Source organism: Physella acuta, unplaced genomic scaffold (assembly GCF_028476545.2).
Source record: "Physella acuta isolate Inbredline_101_S28 unplaced genomic scaffold, ASM2847654v3 ptg000837l, whole genome shotgun sequence".
In the NCBI taxonomy this organism is placed as follows: domain Eukaryota; kingdom Metazoa; phylum Mollusca; class Gastropoda; family Physidae; genus Physella; species Physella acuta.
This window is the reverse complement of record NW_026732354.1, coordinates 15,811-34,525: the sequence shown is the minus strand read 5'-3', so window position 1 is coordinate 34,525 and position 18,715 is coordinate 15,811. Positions and strand designations below refer to the sequence as shown.

The window sequence follows — 18,715 nt, the reverse complement described above, 5'->3', positions numbered from 1 at the left end:
GTAAAGTTTCTTTTGTTGATTTTTTTCCTAATAGTTTAACCCTTAAAAAAAAAGGCCAAAACTTGATCATTTGCACAGGTTTATTAACTGATGGAGCAACATCTTTTGGCTATGCGCAACATATAATGCAAATCTGTCCCTTGGTTTGAAAGTTTCTACCTGTTTTATTTTTTCTTGATCTTCCTTTAAGGTGGTGGGATACTTGGTCAGGTGAATTTCAGCCAATCTGAATCAATGTAAAGAATAAGTTTTAAACAGATTTTTCTTGGGGACAGTGTGGTTGCATTGTGTTCAACTGCTACACCTGATGCCTAGAGTTCTGATCCCCTGGCTCATACTAGGGAAAACAGAGACTGATGGACATGCGGTTTAGAGAGCTAGGCTGCTAACCTGAAAGTCTCGAGTTCGTATCTGGGTCAAGATCAGTTAAATGTCCCTGTACACCCAGCTCTGATGGAAACCTAACTCATCAGGGTGGCTGGGCAAAGTGCTGACCACACCTTCCCTTAGTATATGCAGAGGTTAAAAATCATGAACTCTACTTAATTGCATAATGGATGGCTATGTTTAAAGTTAAAGAGCTTTATTTTTAAAAGTCCCTTCTAGTGTTGAGATCACTGAAACAGGTAAAATCTACTTCATCTGCTATGTACACCATAATGTTCAAAAGAAGTCTATTTCAAGACTTGTTTGTGAATTAATTAATTTGTTTCTTAATTAAAGTGACCAAAATTACCTTTTAAGTATAGATTTCCACTGCGACTCCACCAAGTGAAGGTTAGCTGGTGAAAAAAGGAGGGGGGGATTAAAATTTGACATACAATAAATAATGTAGCCTCATTAGCCTATTAATTAACAGGAAAGAGGTGAAATTACCAAAGTCAAGTTTAGATTCAACAACAGAAGAATCGCTTTCTGCATCACTCCAGCCTTCTTTTTCTCTGTAATCTTTAAATTCTGTTTTATTCATGGTGATTACCTGAGTTAAAAAACATGATGCAAAATATACTAATTTGATAGTTGTAAGTTAACTATTCAAGAAAATTGTTAGATCAGAATGAAAGTGATTTACTACAGAGTAGAATGTAATAGCTTAGTGAAATGGTGCTTCAATTAAATAAAGCAAAGAAAAGGTAAAACAACACAATTTTACACATGATTTTGAATGGGCTTAAAATTTAGATTACATTGGTTATGTTACTCTTGAAATCTTTTTTTAAAATGGATAATTGTCTCCATTGTGTTTTATTTGTATTCTAAAATAATGATACCATATTTATCAAGAGGATCATACTTAAACACACTTCTCACAAAGATGTTTATGCAACCAGCAACTATGTAAAATGTAATCACTCTAGAATGATTATCTCCTTGTCTTTAATGGTGTGGCATCAGTGTTACATTACAAGACCTGTATTTTTTGCATTTGTAAAAAAAAAATCCCTACACTCAATAATTATTAAAGGCTAATTTTGAAATAACAGTTTAATGAAATGTAGGTATTATCAAGACGCAATATATGAAAGTAACTTTTTCAGAACAGGTCATCCATGGTGCAGATGAGGCTGAGTTCATCGCTTTCTCAGACCTCCGCATATGCCCAGCTACTATTATTTCCCCAATCAGATACCCATCAATGCTGGGTGAACCAAACTCACAACTTTTGTGTTAGTAGTTGTACACTCGACCCAACCATCACCTCTAGTACACTAAGTTTGTTTTTTAAAATCTCTCTGGTACAAATTTTACCACAAGCTCGGAATGACCTAAGTGAAGTATTTTTTACAAATTAAGACCTTTTGATTAGTTAGTTTAAAAAAGATACACTGATATATAGTCAAACAAATCTTTTGAAGAAACAACTTCACAATAAAACTATTAACATTTGCCTGGTGTATTTAAGAACATTGTAACCAATAAATAAAAATTCACCTTAAGTACTTGAGTACACGTTTCATCTGTGAGAATGCCATCTTGACCCAGAACAATCACATCGCTGTCGACTACAACTTCCTGAAATGTATAAATTACTTGTGGGGCTTTGTGTAGCAAAATATTGAGTAAGCTTATTTTAACAATTTTACACCACTGTTTTCAATCCCTCTTAATAATATAAATATAATGTATAATAATAAAATAATGTACATAGTGTAACCACAATAAGTGAGGTAACAATGTACCATGTTAAATTGCACCATAAAAGTTTATAATGTCATGTATTGTAATATGTATGGCAATATTACCTGACTTTTGAGGAATTCCCATTTTTCATCAAGAAATGCAGAATCAGTTGGCTGGACATCTTTGGCTGCTTCTAGCACTCTCTCTACAGGTATCTCCACCTTAAAGAAAATTGGCTTTTTAAAACCATGTACTTTTCAAAGTACCAGTGATGGAGAAGGTATCTTAGAGTAGTTTTAGGGTTTTTATAGCTGTAGCTGCATGCTCTCTTTAAACTGTTTTATACTTGCGAAAGGTTTACTATACATCTAGTAAGTAAACAATAACTTGTTGCAAGTTTTTTTTTTTTAACATGTATAGTATACAAGTCGCAAATGTAAATGTTGTGTTAAAGTAGGAAAAATTAAGATAGAGAAGGCAGGATAAAATTTGTGGCAATATTGAACCTAATTCCCTTTTAGAAGGAATGTATAGTCATAAGACGTTTGTTTAATAAACATTGTCTAACCCCAAAATCTGAATCCGTTTAGCACCCTTTCAAACCTGACGGTCCATATGCTAGTTTAAGTGACCTCAGCATATGAAGGGGGTATTGTGGTCAGCCCTATGCCCAGTGGCCTTTACTTTCCCTAACCCTGAGTCAGATACCTTTCAGGGTTAGGTGAGCTCAAGGGCATTTAATGTTAAAATAATACATTTTTACACACTATTGCCCCTGTAATTGTACATATAAATGCATGATGCAACATTTTAAAAATATTTATGTTACAGTAAATGTCATTTTGGCAAACGTGAATCGATCAATTTTCTTTGCTTTTTTTTATTATGAATTGTTTTGCTACATTTACTGAACAAATAGATAGGCAGAAGCCTGAAGGAGAAATAAGCAAAATAGAAGTGTTTAATGGCAATGTTAAAAAAATCCACAGCTAAAGGGTTAACTTTTAATATAAACTAAGTACAATAAAACAAATTCTCCCCCCTCTTACCACATCATTGGTGTTATCAGGGTAGGGCTCAGCAAACCCGTACATGTTCATTAGATGAAGGTTAGAGACTTGGCCATATGTGTTGAATATCTCTTCGCCCTGAGGAGAGTTTAAACAAAGAATTAGTCACTGCAGTACAGCAATTGTTATCAACTGTTTTTGTCTGCTGGTGCCAGCTAACTTAAATTCTTTAGAGTTGTGTTGATTAAAATGGTTATTTTAAAAACAAATGGTCAAAAGGCCAGGTGAAGTAGAGTGCACCTGTTTCAGCTACCCTCTGCATATCAAGGTATAGTGTGAACAGTTTAATTCCCATGTATTTCCTCAAATAGATTGTAAGTACAGTTAAATTCCCAGCTGCATTTATTCCCTCAAATAAGATTCAAAATACTCATCAAAGCTGGGTGAACAGAGATGTACTCAAGCTTGGAATCCAAACCAAAGACTTGGCTTGTAATCATGAGCAGCTACTAACTGACATTGTGACAACGCCATCCCATAATGAAAATGGTAAACATTACCATAATTATAACCCCAGCTGGTCATCAAAAAGCTATAACTTTTGCTGTCACTCTTTTCCCACCAATGTCTATGCATATGTGAAGTTTGAGAACTTCTTTTTTAAAACTACAGGACACAAAACAACCAACTCACAACGATGCTAGAATTGTTGTTTGATCCCTTCTGTTACAATTGAGAACAAAGACAAAAAAAACTCAACCCAACCAAAAACTAAAACATAGCATCAAAGATAATAAACAATATGAGCAATAACCTTCTTAATTGGCCTAGTTGAGACCATTTTAAGTGCCTCCTCCCCAAAGGTCAGCTTAGCATTGTTTTTGGTAATGTGATTTAAAGCATCCGCCAGTGGTACCATAATTGGGGGTGACATGGTCTTTTCTTCTTCCTCATCTATTTCATCATCACTTCCCTCATCCTTCTCCTTGTACTGAGGCTCAGTGAAGCTATAGGCCATAACAAAAGCAACCATTTTTTTAAACAGGTCCAGATCCCTCTTGTCCCCACTGTAGAATAAAAGAAAACACAACTAATAAAAATAACTGATTTCGCAATCTTGGTCAATTTTAAGACAACAAAAAAAAATTGCTTGAAGTTGATTTAAGTTCTTAACAATCATTTCTATAAATACAATATAATTTTTATACAGTGCTAATTCAATAATATTTGTGTTACACATAAAAAATTTCATTGGTTGTAACACAAACAGTTAATTTTTTGGATATCAAATTTAAAAAAACCTGGAACACACTGAACTAACCTTAACTGATTGTGTGTATCAAAAAATGGAACAACTCGTTTGTTATAGTCATCTTGAATCATTTTTATGTCCCTTTCAACAGCAGTGTCCACCCCTGTCCCTGCCAAAAGCTGTTTGACCTCTGAACTTATAACAGATAAAATAGCCGACTTAGAACTATAACAAATAAATTAAAATAACGGACTTAAAACTTATAAAAAAGAAATAACTGTATTAGAAATACAACAAACATATAAATAACTGACTGATTTCAGTTTCTCTTCTTTCAATCATATTGTGGTTATAAATAATTTAAAGTTTTAAAAAGTTTAAGTTGAATGTTTTAATAGAACAAAAAAAATATTTACTCCTCCCAGAACATGGGTAAGTTCAGAGACTGGAAATCTGGAAAAAGGTTGAGGTACGGGCTCCAAAAGGATGAGGGATCATTCTTTTCATGTAACAAAGCAATCAATAGCGGGATCCACTGGTTGGTTGCTGATAAATTGGATTTATCTGGAAATATATAATTTAATCAAGTTATTTAAAACAAGTTAAACATTATTTAGTTAATAATTATCTATCCATGTTTTTAATAAATTTAAGAAAATAAATATTGGGAAGTTCATTTTGTAATGCTTTTGACTTGGAGTAATGTTGGCTAAGGCTTGTAAAAAACACAACTCCACAAACACTTTTGAGAAGAGTGATATAGGCCTACTGTTTCTTATATTTTGAGAACAAAAACAACACAATAATAGAATAATTAACCAACAGTTTAACTTCTTTTTTATAGTTGTTTTACTTTTACTACTTTTAGGCATTTGTGCCATAAAATGTGAGTTATTTCTAGCCTGTACAAAACATCTTAAAATAAAATTTGTTTATAATAATGATGAATTTGCTCAAAATGTGATGTACAAAAATAAAACACAGGCTACAAACACAAGTCAATTAGTAAATGGGAACGTTTAACAATAACATCAACTAGTATATCAATGGAATGTTTAACAATACCAGATTCTCAAGTCACCTTTTTCTATGAGGTCACTGATGGTAGAGTTCTCTGGTGTTAGTAAACACGTTCTAGGAACTTGAAACAGGCAGTAGCTTTCTGCTATGTCTTCAACAGCAACCATCCCATATTGGGCGCAAGATCCTTTTCTGCTTACTTGAACCTTATGGATGCAAAAAGTGTTATTACTGTTAAATGTTACTTCAGACCCAGCAGTCAAGATGAGATACATTATAAAAATTATATTATACATTTCAGTCCCTAAGTCAGTTTGGGTCTTAAATTTAAATACTATGGTTAATTAATCTGTTATGAGACAATATTCATAGGCCTACTGGGCGCAAGATTCTTTTCTGCCTACTTGTACCTGTTGAGTGTTAGCCTTTGTTTCAATCAACTCAATATGCTACACAGCTTGAGTCCTTTTTCACTTTTAATTATGTCATTCTAATCAAGTCTATGTTTTCCACAAGTGGACGTAACATACTTATGACTTGTACTACTCATACTAGTTACTAGTATATAGACATAACTAAAAAGCTGTTTAACCCCAAAAACCCCCTCACATTCATTTACTTCACACTTCAAACATACGACCTTGGGGTAGCAATAAAATTAATTACATATTACATAAGAATAAGATTAGACTTCTAAGTAATAAGTCATAAACACACTGCATGAAAATAAACTCAGCAAAATTTTTTAAGTAGGGTGTAGCCAGTAGGCGTAGAGTAGGGCCTAGGCCAGGGTGCTCCGCTAGGCCTAGTGACTTTTTTTTTACTTAAACAAAAATAAAATTGGTAAATCTAGAAGACAAGATCTAGATTCTAGATCTAGCTACTTCTACTCTACTACTACTTCTAGGCACTAGATTACAAGCAGCTAGAGTAAGAGTCAGAGGAGAGAATAATTTTAAAATAATTTAAATTAGATTCTATCTAGTATCTACTATCTAGGGTAATCTATCGTTTTAGGTATGTAAAATCGCCCTCGGCTAGTAATGTACGAAAAAGTTACCTCATTGTCAAGGCTTTAGTAGAAATATATTGTGATATATTTGTGTCAAATATTATAGATAAATGAATTATAAACCTAAATCAATGGCTAAATTAGTAAATAATAGGCAAGAAATTAACTTTAAACAGCAATGTTTGCGAGCAGGATTCGCTATATAAAAAGCGGCCATCTGTAAGTTAGAGTGGCTTCCCCTGAATCTTGCGCTTTAAGTTTACAATTTAAAAAATAAACAAGATGGCTGTTATAGTAAATGAGCATGGTTGTATCTGTTGGAAACATCGATAGTCTTCATTTATTACTGAAAAGTTTTAATTCAATTGTTTAAAATAATAAAAACAGGTACATAAATGTATTAAATGAAACAAGGAAACATTTTTGTATTTTTCAAAACATAAATCCTCCTCAAAATGTGAAATGATTATTAAAATTTAAGGAGTCACCTGTTTTTCACATTACTAGTCGCGGGTGATTTTTACGATAGATTACCCTATCTACTCTAGCTAGATCTAGATCTAAGTCTAGGCCTACTTTAAATTAGAAAATTAAATATAGAGAGTCTAGGCCTATATTAAATGATATTTTAATAGGCCTAATTTTATTTTTAAATTAATAAATATTAAATTTCTAGGTAATCTATCGTTTTGGGTACGTAAAATCGCCCGCGGCTATTTATGTACGAAAACGTTACCTCATTGTCAAGGCTTTAATAGAATTATATTGTCATATGTTTGTGTCAAATATTATAGATAAATGAATAATAAACCTAAATCAATGGCTAAATATATTAGTTTTTCTTACTATATGTGAAATCTACTCAATTCTCAATTTAAACATGACAACTGAATAAAAAACGTCCATACTTTATCCTCTAGGCACTAATTTGGGGGTTGTAGCGAGTTTAGACTAAATTATTGAATTTTAAAATGTTTTGTCACTCACAGCTATGATATGACGGATCATCCATGACAACCTGGTTAAAAGTTGAAAGGTTTAACTTTTTAAGTGACCGTGAAATAGATCTAATTTTTTTTCACAAGAGAGTTCCTAAAAGTAGAATTGGCCCGTCTATCGTCGGGATATATTTATAGAGGAAAAAAAATTAAGAGAATGTCATCAGAAATAAATTTTAAAAAAGACAAGACAGAAGTGATGTTTGAATTCTTTTATTTCTTTAATTTTATAACAATTTTTATTGTACAAAAGAGCAAAATAAAAAACCATGCCAGGTAAACGTATCCATTCAAATAGCGGTCACGTGGTCAAAAAAAATAAAAAAAATTGGTTGTCATTTTTTGGACACATCATATAAAAAAAAGTGTTGAAGATATTTGATTTATTTTTTCATAGAATGATAAAACTAATAATGCTTTACTTTGGAAATCAATTTTGTGATAGGGAGATCTATATTTAAAAAGTTATATTATTTTGAATGACACCGACTTTAAATTTAGCCTACATTCCCCAAAGCAATTTTTGAAAATGCTTTTCTGGCATATTTAGCCTTGCCACCTATAGCATGTTTTTATAACGTGAAAACCCGCCATTTTACTCGTGATAAACATTTTTAAAAGTAATTCTAAGAAGGTCTCTGGAACTAAGTCGAAAAACTCGCCGGAAGTCATGGTCCGATCCTTACGCCATGTTCTGGTTAGCAACCAAGGACGCTTTTAAGTTAGTGAGCCTCCCTAAAATATATCGATATAGGCCAGAAATTAACTATAAACAGCAGTGTCTGAGAGCAAGATTTGCTATATAAACAGCAGCCATTTGTAAAATAGAGTGGCTTCCCCCTGAATCTGGCGCTAAAAGCTTATGAAAATAAAACTTAGACAAGATGGCTGCTGTAGTAAATGAGCATGGTTGCATCTGTTGGAAACATCGCTAGTCTTCATTAATTACGGAAAAATTTTAATTCAATTGTTTAAAAACAGGTACATAAATTTATGAATCAAGGAAACATTTTTGAATTTTTTAAAACATAAATCCTCCTCAAAATGTGAAATAATTATTAAAATTTAAGGAGTCACCTGTTTTTCACATTACAAATCGCGGGCGATTTTACGTACCCAACACGATAGATTACCAATTTCTAGATTAGATCTAGATCTACTGATCTGATCATTCTAATCATGGATTCTAGAAGTAAAATAATTTTTAAAACTATTTACTTTAGGAGAAATATTAAAGTTGTTCTTTTCACACCATTCTAAAAATTCACACAACTTTTTATCAGTCGTATCCATCGACACAAGATTTCTTTTTTGCTTAGCTTTCTTGTTATCGGGTTCATGCTTTCGTTTAGTGGAGGCGGCCATTTCTGTTTATGTTACGTTTAGTGAGAGTGAAGTCCCTTTATTTCAAAAGTACTACCAATTCTAATATTTACAAATTAATATAATACATATAATCATTATTTTATTATTATGATTAAGATATATAAAAATAAATGTAAGTGTATGTCTGTCTTCTTATGTGTCTTTTATGAACTTCTACAGACCCAAAATCTAGATTAGGAAGTAGACTCTATCGGAGACCAAAATTATTAGGCCATCAGTACGGAACAGTGCAGATATCATATCATGGTTAGGCAAACCAAGTACGGCCGACTTTGCACAGCTTAACGTAAGAACATTCTGGGATTCATGTGAGGTGTCGTTGACCACCAAGGTGCGCCTATTCAACTCCAATTTAAAGTCAGTGCTGCCGTACGGGGCAGAGGTTTGAGGACGACAAAGACCACCACTGATAAAGTCTAGTAATAAACACCCGCCTAATACGAATACATACAATCCGCTAGTCTAACAACATCTGCTACGAAATCAATAAGTTAAGATGGGGTTGGTTAGGGAACACACTGCGCTGATCGTCAATCAGCATCACCAGGCAGGAATTAAGAAATTTACTAAAGGCGGAGCCCCCAAGAAATACCTGGTAATACGACCTATATTATTATTGTATATTTTAATATGTAAAGTGACCCGTTGGCAACGCCCCTTAGGTTTTGATGGGGGGGGGGGGGGGAATTGCACAACAAAAATAAAACTCACCCGGACTTTCTCCCCCCTCCCCCCCCCCGTTCTGCCAGTGTTTCTTCCAGACTTTTTTCTCCGGGGGGGGATATTTTCGGGGGGGGGGGGGAGGGGAGCGGACACTGGTAAAAGTATATGTTTTCTATATAAATTCCATTATAAACACCAGATGCCTGGAAGAAACTCTGGACGCAGTCCGTCCACCCCTGACTGAATACAACAATTTAATCCCAAGAGCCGCGTTCTTGCACGTACTAAAACATGTAATTAGAGTTGTGCTGTGGGAAGGATTTCGCAAGATCAATATTTTACTTATGGAGGCGCCTCTACCCGTATCATAATAGCAATAGGTCTTATTCTATACCATGCCCCACCTGGTAATTCTGAAACATGTGTTTCACTAAGTTGTGTAGGAAGTTTGAAAATTAAATAATTTTATTATTGAAAACGATGCGTGTGTTGTGGATCGTATACTCTTTAGGCCTACGTGCTGTCTAAAAATAGTTTTAATTAAACAACAACTGACTGTCTGTTCACGTAGCGAACGACGGGACTGTTCAATCTGTATGACTTGTGTTTTCACAAAGTGTGTAATATATTTCATTAGGGGAAGTATTTCAACAACTTGTAAGTCTACTCTAGGCCTACTTTAAAAAAAAAAAACCGCATGTTCTCGTCAGCTAAATTATGTAACGTAGGCCTATTCTCTTATGTCTTATGTTATTTTAAACAAAAGTTTATAATATCAAGTTTTTATATGTAACCGAAAAGAAGGAAATACAACACTCTTTACACTCTTTATATTGAGAAAGAGAGAGAGAGAACGAAAGCCTATATATATGTATATATATATATATATATATATATATATATATATATATATATATATATATATATATATATATATATATATATATATATACACATATATATATAATATATATATATATATATATATATATATATATATATATATATATATATATATATATATTTATTTATTTATTTATTTATTTATTTATTTATTTGTTTATTTATTTATTTATTTATATTTAATATGTATGAATATATATTTGTGTGTGTGTGTGTGTTCTTTGGAATTGTGATCCTTTGAGTGTCATAACCGCCTCCACGTCACACCTCAACACGTGATCTATGGGTGCCGAAGGCCCCCCCCCCCTCATTGTACATGGACGCATTTTGATACTATGGGTGTCACCAGAGGCGTAGCGATGGGGGGGGGGGGCAGGGGGGTACATATGCACCGGGCGCCGACCTTAGGGAGCGCCAAAATGGGTTATAAAAACAAATTATAATGTCATTTTAGCTGCACTTTTGCATTATAAGTAGTTTGAGGCGGGGGGGGGGGTGCAATTCGAAAGTTTGAGGGAGGGGGTGCAAATTAAAAATTTGAACATTTGCTCCCGAGGGGGGCGCCAAATTGAAAGTTTGTCCCCGGGCGCCGGGAAGGGTCGCTACGCCTCTGGGTGTCACATGGGAGGATGACTATACCAATAGTCTCCCAGGGACTAACACATGTTATCTCTCGTCTAACAAATGTGAATAGAAAGTACGTCTGTGTCTTCCAGAACTACATGAGGAGTCTCACAGTTCTAATTCTGGCCATCGCTGGTCAGCTGGTCAGTGGCGACCAGCAAAAGACCTTGGCTGCGGCCACGTCAGATTTCTCCCAGAGACTGTACCAGAAGGTGGCGCTGGACACGCCCAATGTGGTCTACTCGCCGTACAGGTAAAAACATGACCTTAACCGGAGGCGTGGACACGGGGGTATAACATGCAACCCCCACCTTCCACCCACCCCCAAATCACAAATAATCGATCTCCGTAAAAAAAAAAAGAGTAGCCTACAATTTAGAAACGTATTTAGATTGTTTAACAATGACGTCCCACTGTTAATAAAAGGAGTTTCGGAATGTTCTAACGATTTATGATTGAGAAAATATTGCATGTAACAATTTTTTTTAAATTAGTAACATTTATTTCGTTTTTGTTTTGTTGAGTTTATTTTTACTTTCCTATACGCTTTTTAAAAGGCGATTTTACCTCCATGGTGCCCATCGTCAAAAAAGTTCCTCACCCCAGAGTGCGGCGTGTGTATGCATGAGTACTTTACAGCAGGGGCGTAGCGAGGGGGGGGCGGGGGTGCGGACCGTACCGGGTGACACCATTTAGGGGGGTGACACCAAGGCAAAAAATAGCAAAATATATAGAGAAAAACTTGAGGGGGGGGGGGGTGCAAATCGAAAGTTTGAAGGGGGGGGGGGTGCAAATCGAAAATTTGAAAGTTTGTCCCCGGGAAGGGTCGCTACGCCTCTGGGGGGGGGGTGACACCATTAAGTGCCGCACCGGGTGACACCCGACCTCGCTACGCCACTGCTTTCTGCTTTACAGCAAAGCTTTGATAGATCTGTAAAATGTTTTTTTTTTTTAAATTTAGTGTATTTGTAAAGTTTATCTGTATGCCCTGTTCAGTATTTTTCAAAACCGATTTTTACCTCACACTTTGTCACAAAAGTCCACCCCCCCCCCCCCCCCAAACTTTGCCGTTGAATAATACGTTACTATATTTATTCGTGTACTTGTAAGGTTTATCTGTATGCCCTGTTCAGTATCCATTCAGCCATGTCTATGGCCTTGCTGGGTGCCAGAAAGAAAACGGCAAAAGAAATGGAGACGACGCTTGGAGTTACCTCTCTTGGAGCTGCAACTCACAGTACTTATAAAGATCTCATCGATGGGGTAAGGACTAAGGACATGTTCATCTAAACTTGCTTTGACTTTATAAGTGTAAGGAAACCGAACTTTGTTTGGTTAAAAAAAAAAGTACTTTCTTGATACTTTGAAGTGATTTGAGGAAAAATAATTAAATTCGTAATTAGTAATTTGTAATTTTGTTTTCAATGTCTAAACTTTTGTAACGTTGTATTATCACGTTTTGTATGATAAGTTAAGCTGTTTAATCTTTCTTCTTTGTTCTTATTTGTAATATTGGACGTGATTTCCAACAACACAATCAAGCATCAACTTGTGATGCGCAATATAGGCCGTTGACTCCTTTTCCCCTTCTTCTTCGTTCTTAACGGAAGGGGATCGAGCCTTATCTGCCAGAGGGTTTGAACTCGGGACTTTTTTTTTCGAATTTTTCAACCATGAGCTTTTGCCGACTCGACCACGCCTCCATCACAATTAAGGATACGTGTCAACTGGTTATGCGCCATTGAGGCCATTGACTCTGATTTCAGCCTGCTTTTCTCTTTGGGTTTGCTTCATAGTATTTTTCCATTCAAGAACAAACTAGAAGGCAGCAGTTGTTTGACTTTTTGGTTTTCTCTCATAGAAGGTTTACTCTCACTACTCTCTTCTGCCCAGGGGTTTGAGCATGGGACTTTTTGATCCCCTTTTAAGCAGTTTGACAATGCGTTTCTTCCAGTTTTGATATAAACATAAATTTTGACAATTTAATAATCATAACTCTCTTAAACACGTTACAACATTATGTCAACTGAATACAACGTATCTGTTTTTATAGTTAAAGTCTGTTCATGATGTTGTGCTAAACACGGGAAACGCTATTTTTCTCAATTCTAACTTTGAAATACTGGAACAATATGTCGATGACGTTGAGAAGTATTACTATTCCAAAGCGGACAATTTTGATTTATCCGCCCCCGGTGGCCCAGAGAAGAAAATCAATGACTACGTTGCCAAGGAACTAATAACATGATCAAAGACGTATTGCCCGAAGGTCAGCAAAATTATTTGAATATGAAATTGTTTCGTAAAATTGTGATAGGGGCGGGTGAGTGGCGACAGTATGCGTGCAGACAGGGTTGAGGGAAGGTGTACGGAGGTGGGGGTGTGGGCGGGGGGGGGGGGGGGGGGAGAGTGGTGACAGTATGCGTGCAGACAGGGTTGAGGGAAGGTGTACGGAGGTGGGGGTGTGGGGGGGGAGTGGTGACAGTATGCGTGCAGACAGGTTTGAGGGAAGGTGTACGGAGGTGGGGTGGGGGGGGGGAGTGGCGACAGTATGCGTGCAGACAGGGTTGAGGGAAGGTGTACGGAGGTGGGGGAGTGGGGGGAGTGGTGACAGTATGCGGGCAGACAGGGTTGAGGGAAGGTGTACGGAGGTGGGGGGGGGGGGAGTGGCGACAGTATGTGTGCAGACAGGGTTGAGGGAAGGTGTACGGTAGTGGGGGTGTGGGGGTGAGTGGCGACAGTATGTGTGCAGACAGGGTTGAGGGAAGGTGTACGGAGGTGGGGGGTGTGAGGGGGGGGGGAGTGGTGACAGTATGCGTGCAGAGAGGTTTGAGGGAAGGTGTACGGAGGTAGGGGTGTGTGAGGGGGGGGAGTGGTGACAGTATGCGTGCAGACAGGTTTGAGGGAAGGTGTACGGAGGTGGGGGTGTGTGAGGGGGGAGTGGTGACAGTATGCGTGCAGACAGGTTTGAGGGAAGGTGTACGGAGGTGGGGTAATGGGGGGGGGAGTGGCGACAGTATGTGTGCAGACAGGGTTGAGGGAAGGTGTACGGTAGTGGGGGGTGTGGGGGTGAGTGGCGACAGTATGCGTGCAGACAGGTTTGAATGAAGGTGTACGGAGGTGGGGGTGTGTGAGGGGGGAGTGGTGACAGTATGTGTGCAGACAGGGTTGATGGAAGGTGTACGGAGGTGGGGGTGTGGGGGGGGGGAGTGGCGACAGTATGTGTGCAGACAGGTTTGATGGAAGGTGTACGGAGGTGGGGGTGTGTGAGGGGGGAGTGGGACTCGGAGTCGATGGAGGGGAGTATTGGGGTTGGGTAGGAGACTAAATGATAGGGGGAGGGGTGTTCTGAGTTGAGGGAACGCTGGAGAGAAAAGAAACACGTTTGTGAGTGTAGGTTAGAAGGGCAAGGGTAGTTGGTAAGGGAATTAGGGAGGGGAATAGTAAGGCGAGGATACAGGTGGAGGGAGGGGATTACGGGGGTGTGAGGGGGGGGGGAGATTAGTGGTGAGGGAAGCTTGTAATTAGTAAGGACCTATTAGAGTGAATAACCATCATCTACTTTACAACTATATGAAAGACATGGTTGGGTATTCAAATATCTCTACATACGTGAAGATATTAAGAGATTATCCACACTTGTACAATATGGTGTCAGCTTTGTTAACTCTTTCGCCTGTTAAAATTAGTGAAAAAAGCATCACACATTTTAGCACACAAAAAAAAGCTAACATTTCGAACGATTTTCGCAACTGACGCTACAGAGGAGGCGACAAAACACGTCAAAATCTAAGACTGTAAATAAACTAATTGACAGTTTCGCAATGCTCTAGGTGTATTAACAAAAGACACCGTCATGCTGCTGGTCAATACCATATTCTTTAATGGAACATGGGTGGAATCGTTTGTGAAAGCGCGCACTGCACAAAGGGACTTCTACAAACAGGGCGGCGAGGTCACGAAGGTAAATTTTAAAACTAACAAGGCGTAGTTTTAGATGGAATACATTTGGTTGCATTCGCCTGGCACAGTTAGAGTACTCAGTGTAGCTTTCAAGCAACTCTCCGGGGAACGCTGCCCTTCCTCCACCCCACCTCACCCCGCCCCTCACACCCACGGACAGAAATGTTAAAAACAAAATTTAAATAGAAAATATATACTTACGCTATTATCATAAGTAACTCGAAAGTTTTCTATTCCCCCTGCCCCACCTACTGAAAGAAATCTTAAATAAAAACTTACCATCGTTGGCTATGATCTATAAAAGGGGGTGGGGGAGAGAGATCATGTAAAACTTTGACAAGAAGCTCAGTGTTTATGTGTGTATCGTGTAAAAATATAGCAATAAGTTCAATGTATATGTGTATGTATCATGTAAAACAGTGTCATGTTATAGTTGAAGAATATATTCAGGTGGACATGATGAATTCGGCCATGACCATCAAATACAAGAAGGACGACGAGCTAAATGTCCAAGTGGCCGAACTGCCGTTCAAGGGGAAAAGGTTTGGTTTCTACATTGTACTGCCGGAGACAGCGGACGACATTTCAAGCCTGGGTGAGTGGGCTAAAATGTTAACAGAGCTATAGCAGTTTTACTAGAGACGACATTTCAAGCCTGGGTGAGTGGGCTAAAATGTTAACAGAGCTATAGCAGTTTTACTAGAGACATTTCAAGCCTGGGTGAGTGGGCTAAAATGTTAACAGAGCTATAGCAGTTTTACTAGAGACATTTCAAGCCTGGGTGAGTGGGCTAAAATGTTAACAGAGCTATAGCAGTTTTACTAGAGACATTTCAAGCCTGGGTGAGTGGGCTAAAATGTTAACAGAGCTATAGCAGTTTTACTAGAGAAAATTCAAGCCTGGGTGAGTGGGCTAAAATGTTAACAGAGCTATAGCAGTTTTACTAGAGACATTTCAAGCCTGAGTGAGTGGGCTAAAATGTTAACAGAGCTATAGCAGTTTTACTAGAGACAACATTTCAAGCCTGGGTGAGTGGGCTAAAATGTTAACAGAGCTATAGCAGTTTTACTAGAGACAACATTTCAAGCCTGGGTGAGTGGGCTAAAATGTTAACAGAGCTATAGCAGTTTTACTAGAGACAACATTTCAAGCCTGGGTGAGTGGGCTAAAATGTTAACAGAGCTATAGCAGTTTTACTAGAGACGACATTTCAAGCCTGGGTGAGTGGGCTAAAATGTTAAACAGAGCTAAAGCAGTTTTACTAGAGACAACATTTCAAGCCTGGGTGAGTGGGCTAAAAATGTTAACAGAGCTAAAGCAGTTTTACTAGAGACATTTCAAGCGTGGGTGAGTGGGGCTAAAACGTTAACAGAACTATAGCAGTTTTACTTTAGACCTACACCCCTAAACTTTCTCGAATATTCTTATATGAAACAACAAGGGATGGCAACTCGGGATATAGACATGATTTTTAATTCTTTTTAAATTAATAGGCTACTTAAACTTTTTAAAATAAAAAAGAATTAAAATAGAAAAAAGAATTGCACACCAAGGGAACGCCAAATAAAATGTGCATAATAGTGCGGAATATTATTACTACTTTATAAATTCACATGCGTTTTTTTTTAGAAATCGGAAATAGCGAAATTTACTACTTCCGGTCAATTTCATTTATCTATCTCAAATAGTACTGAAGTTATAGGCTTTTGAAAAATTTAAAGTAGAAAAAGTTCCACTTCCGGTTATCGGAATTCGCTCTAAAGTTGATACGGATCAACGAGTTTGATATAATACTTATAGACTCTATTTGAAATTCCATCAACCTAGCTATAACGGTACTCAGGTTATAGTGGTTACAGGCACACTCTCTCTCACACACACACACACACACACACACACACACACAGACATACGGACAAGATCGCAAAACTATGTTTTTCCGACTCAGCGAGGTGTTTAAAAAATCTCGAAAAAAAATTTGCACGATTACAAGACTTTCTCTATACTTCGTAGCCTATATATCAGAAAGTAAAAAGGGTGAAAATACAGCGTACAAGATTAAACCCCCTTCTCACGAACAAAAATGTGTGTTTCAATATAGAAAGGGGGGGGGGGGTAGGATAGTATGCAGTTTAAAGTCAATTTAGGGTGGAGGTCTGGCTTTTAAACCTATATCAAATGGTAGAGGAAGGGAACGTAAAATTAGTACAAAGGTACGCCGTATTTTATGGAACCCTCTGTTGTTACAGAAACTCTCCTGGAAACACCATACAACGTAGACCGTCTTTTCTCTGGGCTCGCGTCCTTCTTCGCTTCAGTCAGCATGCCCAAGTTCAAGGCCGAGACGACCCTGGATTTAAAAAAAGCTTTAGTCAGTCTCGGCATGGTCAAGGCATTCAGCTCTGTCAGGGGTGTGGCTGACTTTTCAGGCATTAGAAGCAAAGGTATGTTCTGATCGAATTCTTCTTCTTCGTTCTTAAGTTTTAGTGTTGGAAGGGATCGAGACTTTTTTTTCGAATTTATCAACCATGACCTTTTGCCGACTCGACCACGCTTCCATCACAATTAAGGATGCGTGTCAACTGGTTATGCGCCATTGAGGCCATTGACTCCGATTTCAGCCTGTTTTTCTTTTTGGATTTGCTTCCATAGCCTTTGTCCAACCAAGAACAAACTACAAGGCAGCAGTTGTTTGATTTTGGAGTTGTCTCTCCTAGATGAATTGCTGTCCCCAGCTAACGAGCCTCATCTGCTCAAGGGTTCGAACTCAAGACTTTTCGGTTTAGCAACCATGAGCTTTACCGACTCGACCACGCCGACCCCTTTCTGATCGAATGTAAACGACCTTTTTGGTGAAAGCATATTGCCCTGTCAGAATTATAATTATAATTAGGTTCTGATCTATCCAATTTTCAGTAGGGGGGGGGGGGGGCGACTGTGAAACACTGTTACCTCCTTCACAGCACCACGTCGTCCGTCCTGTCCTTTGTTACAACAAACAATCTAGAAACAAACAACCCCACTCGTTTATTCCGGAATCCCCAAAAAAAAAGTATTTGGAGATTTCCGCACCCTTTATTTGAAAATCACCATCCAAATTATTCCAAAATTTCCTACCCCTATATACCACTATCCTCACCATCGCGATTCAATGCTCCCAACCTCAGTATTATAAGATCCCCATTCTCTGTATTTCAAGATCCCCATCCTTAAAATAAATTTATAACGAATTTTCTGTTTCTGTATTTTACCCCCCCCCCCCCCCCCTGAACACACACCATATGCAGGCGACATCTACATCAGCGATGCCATTCACAAAGCCAAGATTGAAGTCCAAGAGACAGGGACTGTAGCAGCAGCAGCGACTGTTGTAATACATGCACTATCAAGATCAGCTAACTCGGTGCCCAAGACATCATTGAAATTTATGGCGGATCATCCTTTCATCTACTTCCTCCGAGACAACCAATCCGGACAAATTTTGTTCCAAGGAAAATTTTCCAATTGAAAAGGTCTAAATAAAAATAAATTTGTCTGGAAAGTGATGTTACTCTTCCTTTTACATGTGTGTGTGCGTGTGTGTGTCTCAACACACATCATCACATCTAAGTTTACAAGCCAACCATATCTAATTAGAAGTAAAACTAACATGGTGTCAGGAGAGAAGCGCCTGCTGAAACACTTCCCATTCCATCTTCCCAAAATTGATCATTGCAGGGGGAAAAGACAACATCATTAGAAAAGATTCAGTTTTGTTGCCAAT

The 18,715-nt window shown here is 37.7% G+C and overlaps 2 protein-coding genes across 5 annotated transcripts; one reads left to right on the top strand and one right to left on the bottom strand.

Annotated features, from left to right (window-relative positions):
* Positions 1–66: 66 nt before the first annotated feature.
* On the bottom strand, positions 67–8,794 carry LOC131951891 (N-lysine methyltransferase SETD6). The gene is made up of 11 exons (XM_059314312.1): positions 8,632–8,794; positions 5,465–5,609; positions 4,800–4,947; positions 4,453–4,578; positions 3,946–4,198; positions 3,171–3,269; positions 2,244–2,342; positions 1,933–2,013; positions 877–979; positions 737–782; positions 67–226 (listed from the first exon to the last, which is right to left on the bottom strand). Exons 1-11 carry the CDS (start codon positions 8,776–8,778, stop codon positions 67–69), a joined length of 1,407 nt encoding a protein of 468 aa, XP_059170295.1. The 5' UTR covers positions 8,779–8,794.
* An 87-nt stretch (positions 8,795–8,881) lies between these two features.
* Positions 8,882–18,485, top strand: LOC131951892 (serpin B4). Of its 4 annotated transcripts, none has more exons than XM_059314315.1 (8): positions 8,882–8,911; positions 11,082–11,242; positions 12,123–12,252; positions 13,043–13,258; positions 14,823–14,953; positions 15,403–15,547; positions 17,202–17,396; positions 18,240–18,485. In XM_059314315.1, exons 4-8 carry the CDS (start codon positions 13,234–13,236, stop codon positions 18,458–18,460), a joined length of 717 nt encoding a protein of 238 aa, XP_059170298.1. In that variant the 5' UTR covers positions 8,882–8,911; positions 11,082–11,242; positions 12,123–12,252; positions 13,043–13,233; the 3' UTR covers positions 18,461–18,485. The 4 variants fall into 4 exon arrangements, with proteins under 4 accessions (XP_059170298.1, XP_059170297.1, XP_059170299.1 ...); XM_059314314.1 differs by lacking the exon at positions 8,882–8,911 and adding an exon at positions 9,289–9,394; XM_059314316.1 differs by lacking the exon at positions 8,882–8,911 and adding an exon at positions 9,888–10,078.
* Positions 18,486–18,715: the final 230 nt, after the last annotated feature.

Coding starts and splice junctions, on each gene's coding strand:
- LOC131951891 (XM_059314312.1), bottom strand. CDS start 8,778: ATGGCCGCCTCCACTAAACGAAAGCATGAACCCGATAACAAGAAAGCT. Junction 4,948..5,464: donor CAGTGACCTCATAGAAAAAG/GTGACTTGAGAA, acceptor ATATATTTCCAG/ATAAATCCAATTTATCAGCA. Junction 227..736: donor TGGAAATCTATACTTAAAAG/GTAATTTTGGTC, acceptor ACATTGATTCAG/ATTGGCTGAAATTCACCTGA.
- LOC131951892 (XM_059314315.1), top strand. CDS start 13,234: ATGATCAAAGACGTATTGCCCGAAG. Junction 13,259..14,822: donor CAAAGACGTATTGCCCGAAG/GTCAGCAAAATT, acceptor GCAATGCTCTAG/GTGTATTAACAAAAGACACC. Junction 15,548..17,201: donor GGACGACATTTCAAGCCTGG/GTGAGTGGGCTA, acceptor CTGTTGTTACAG/AAACTCTCCTGGAAACACCA.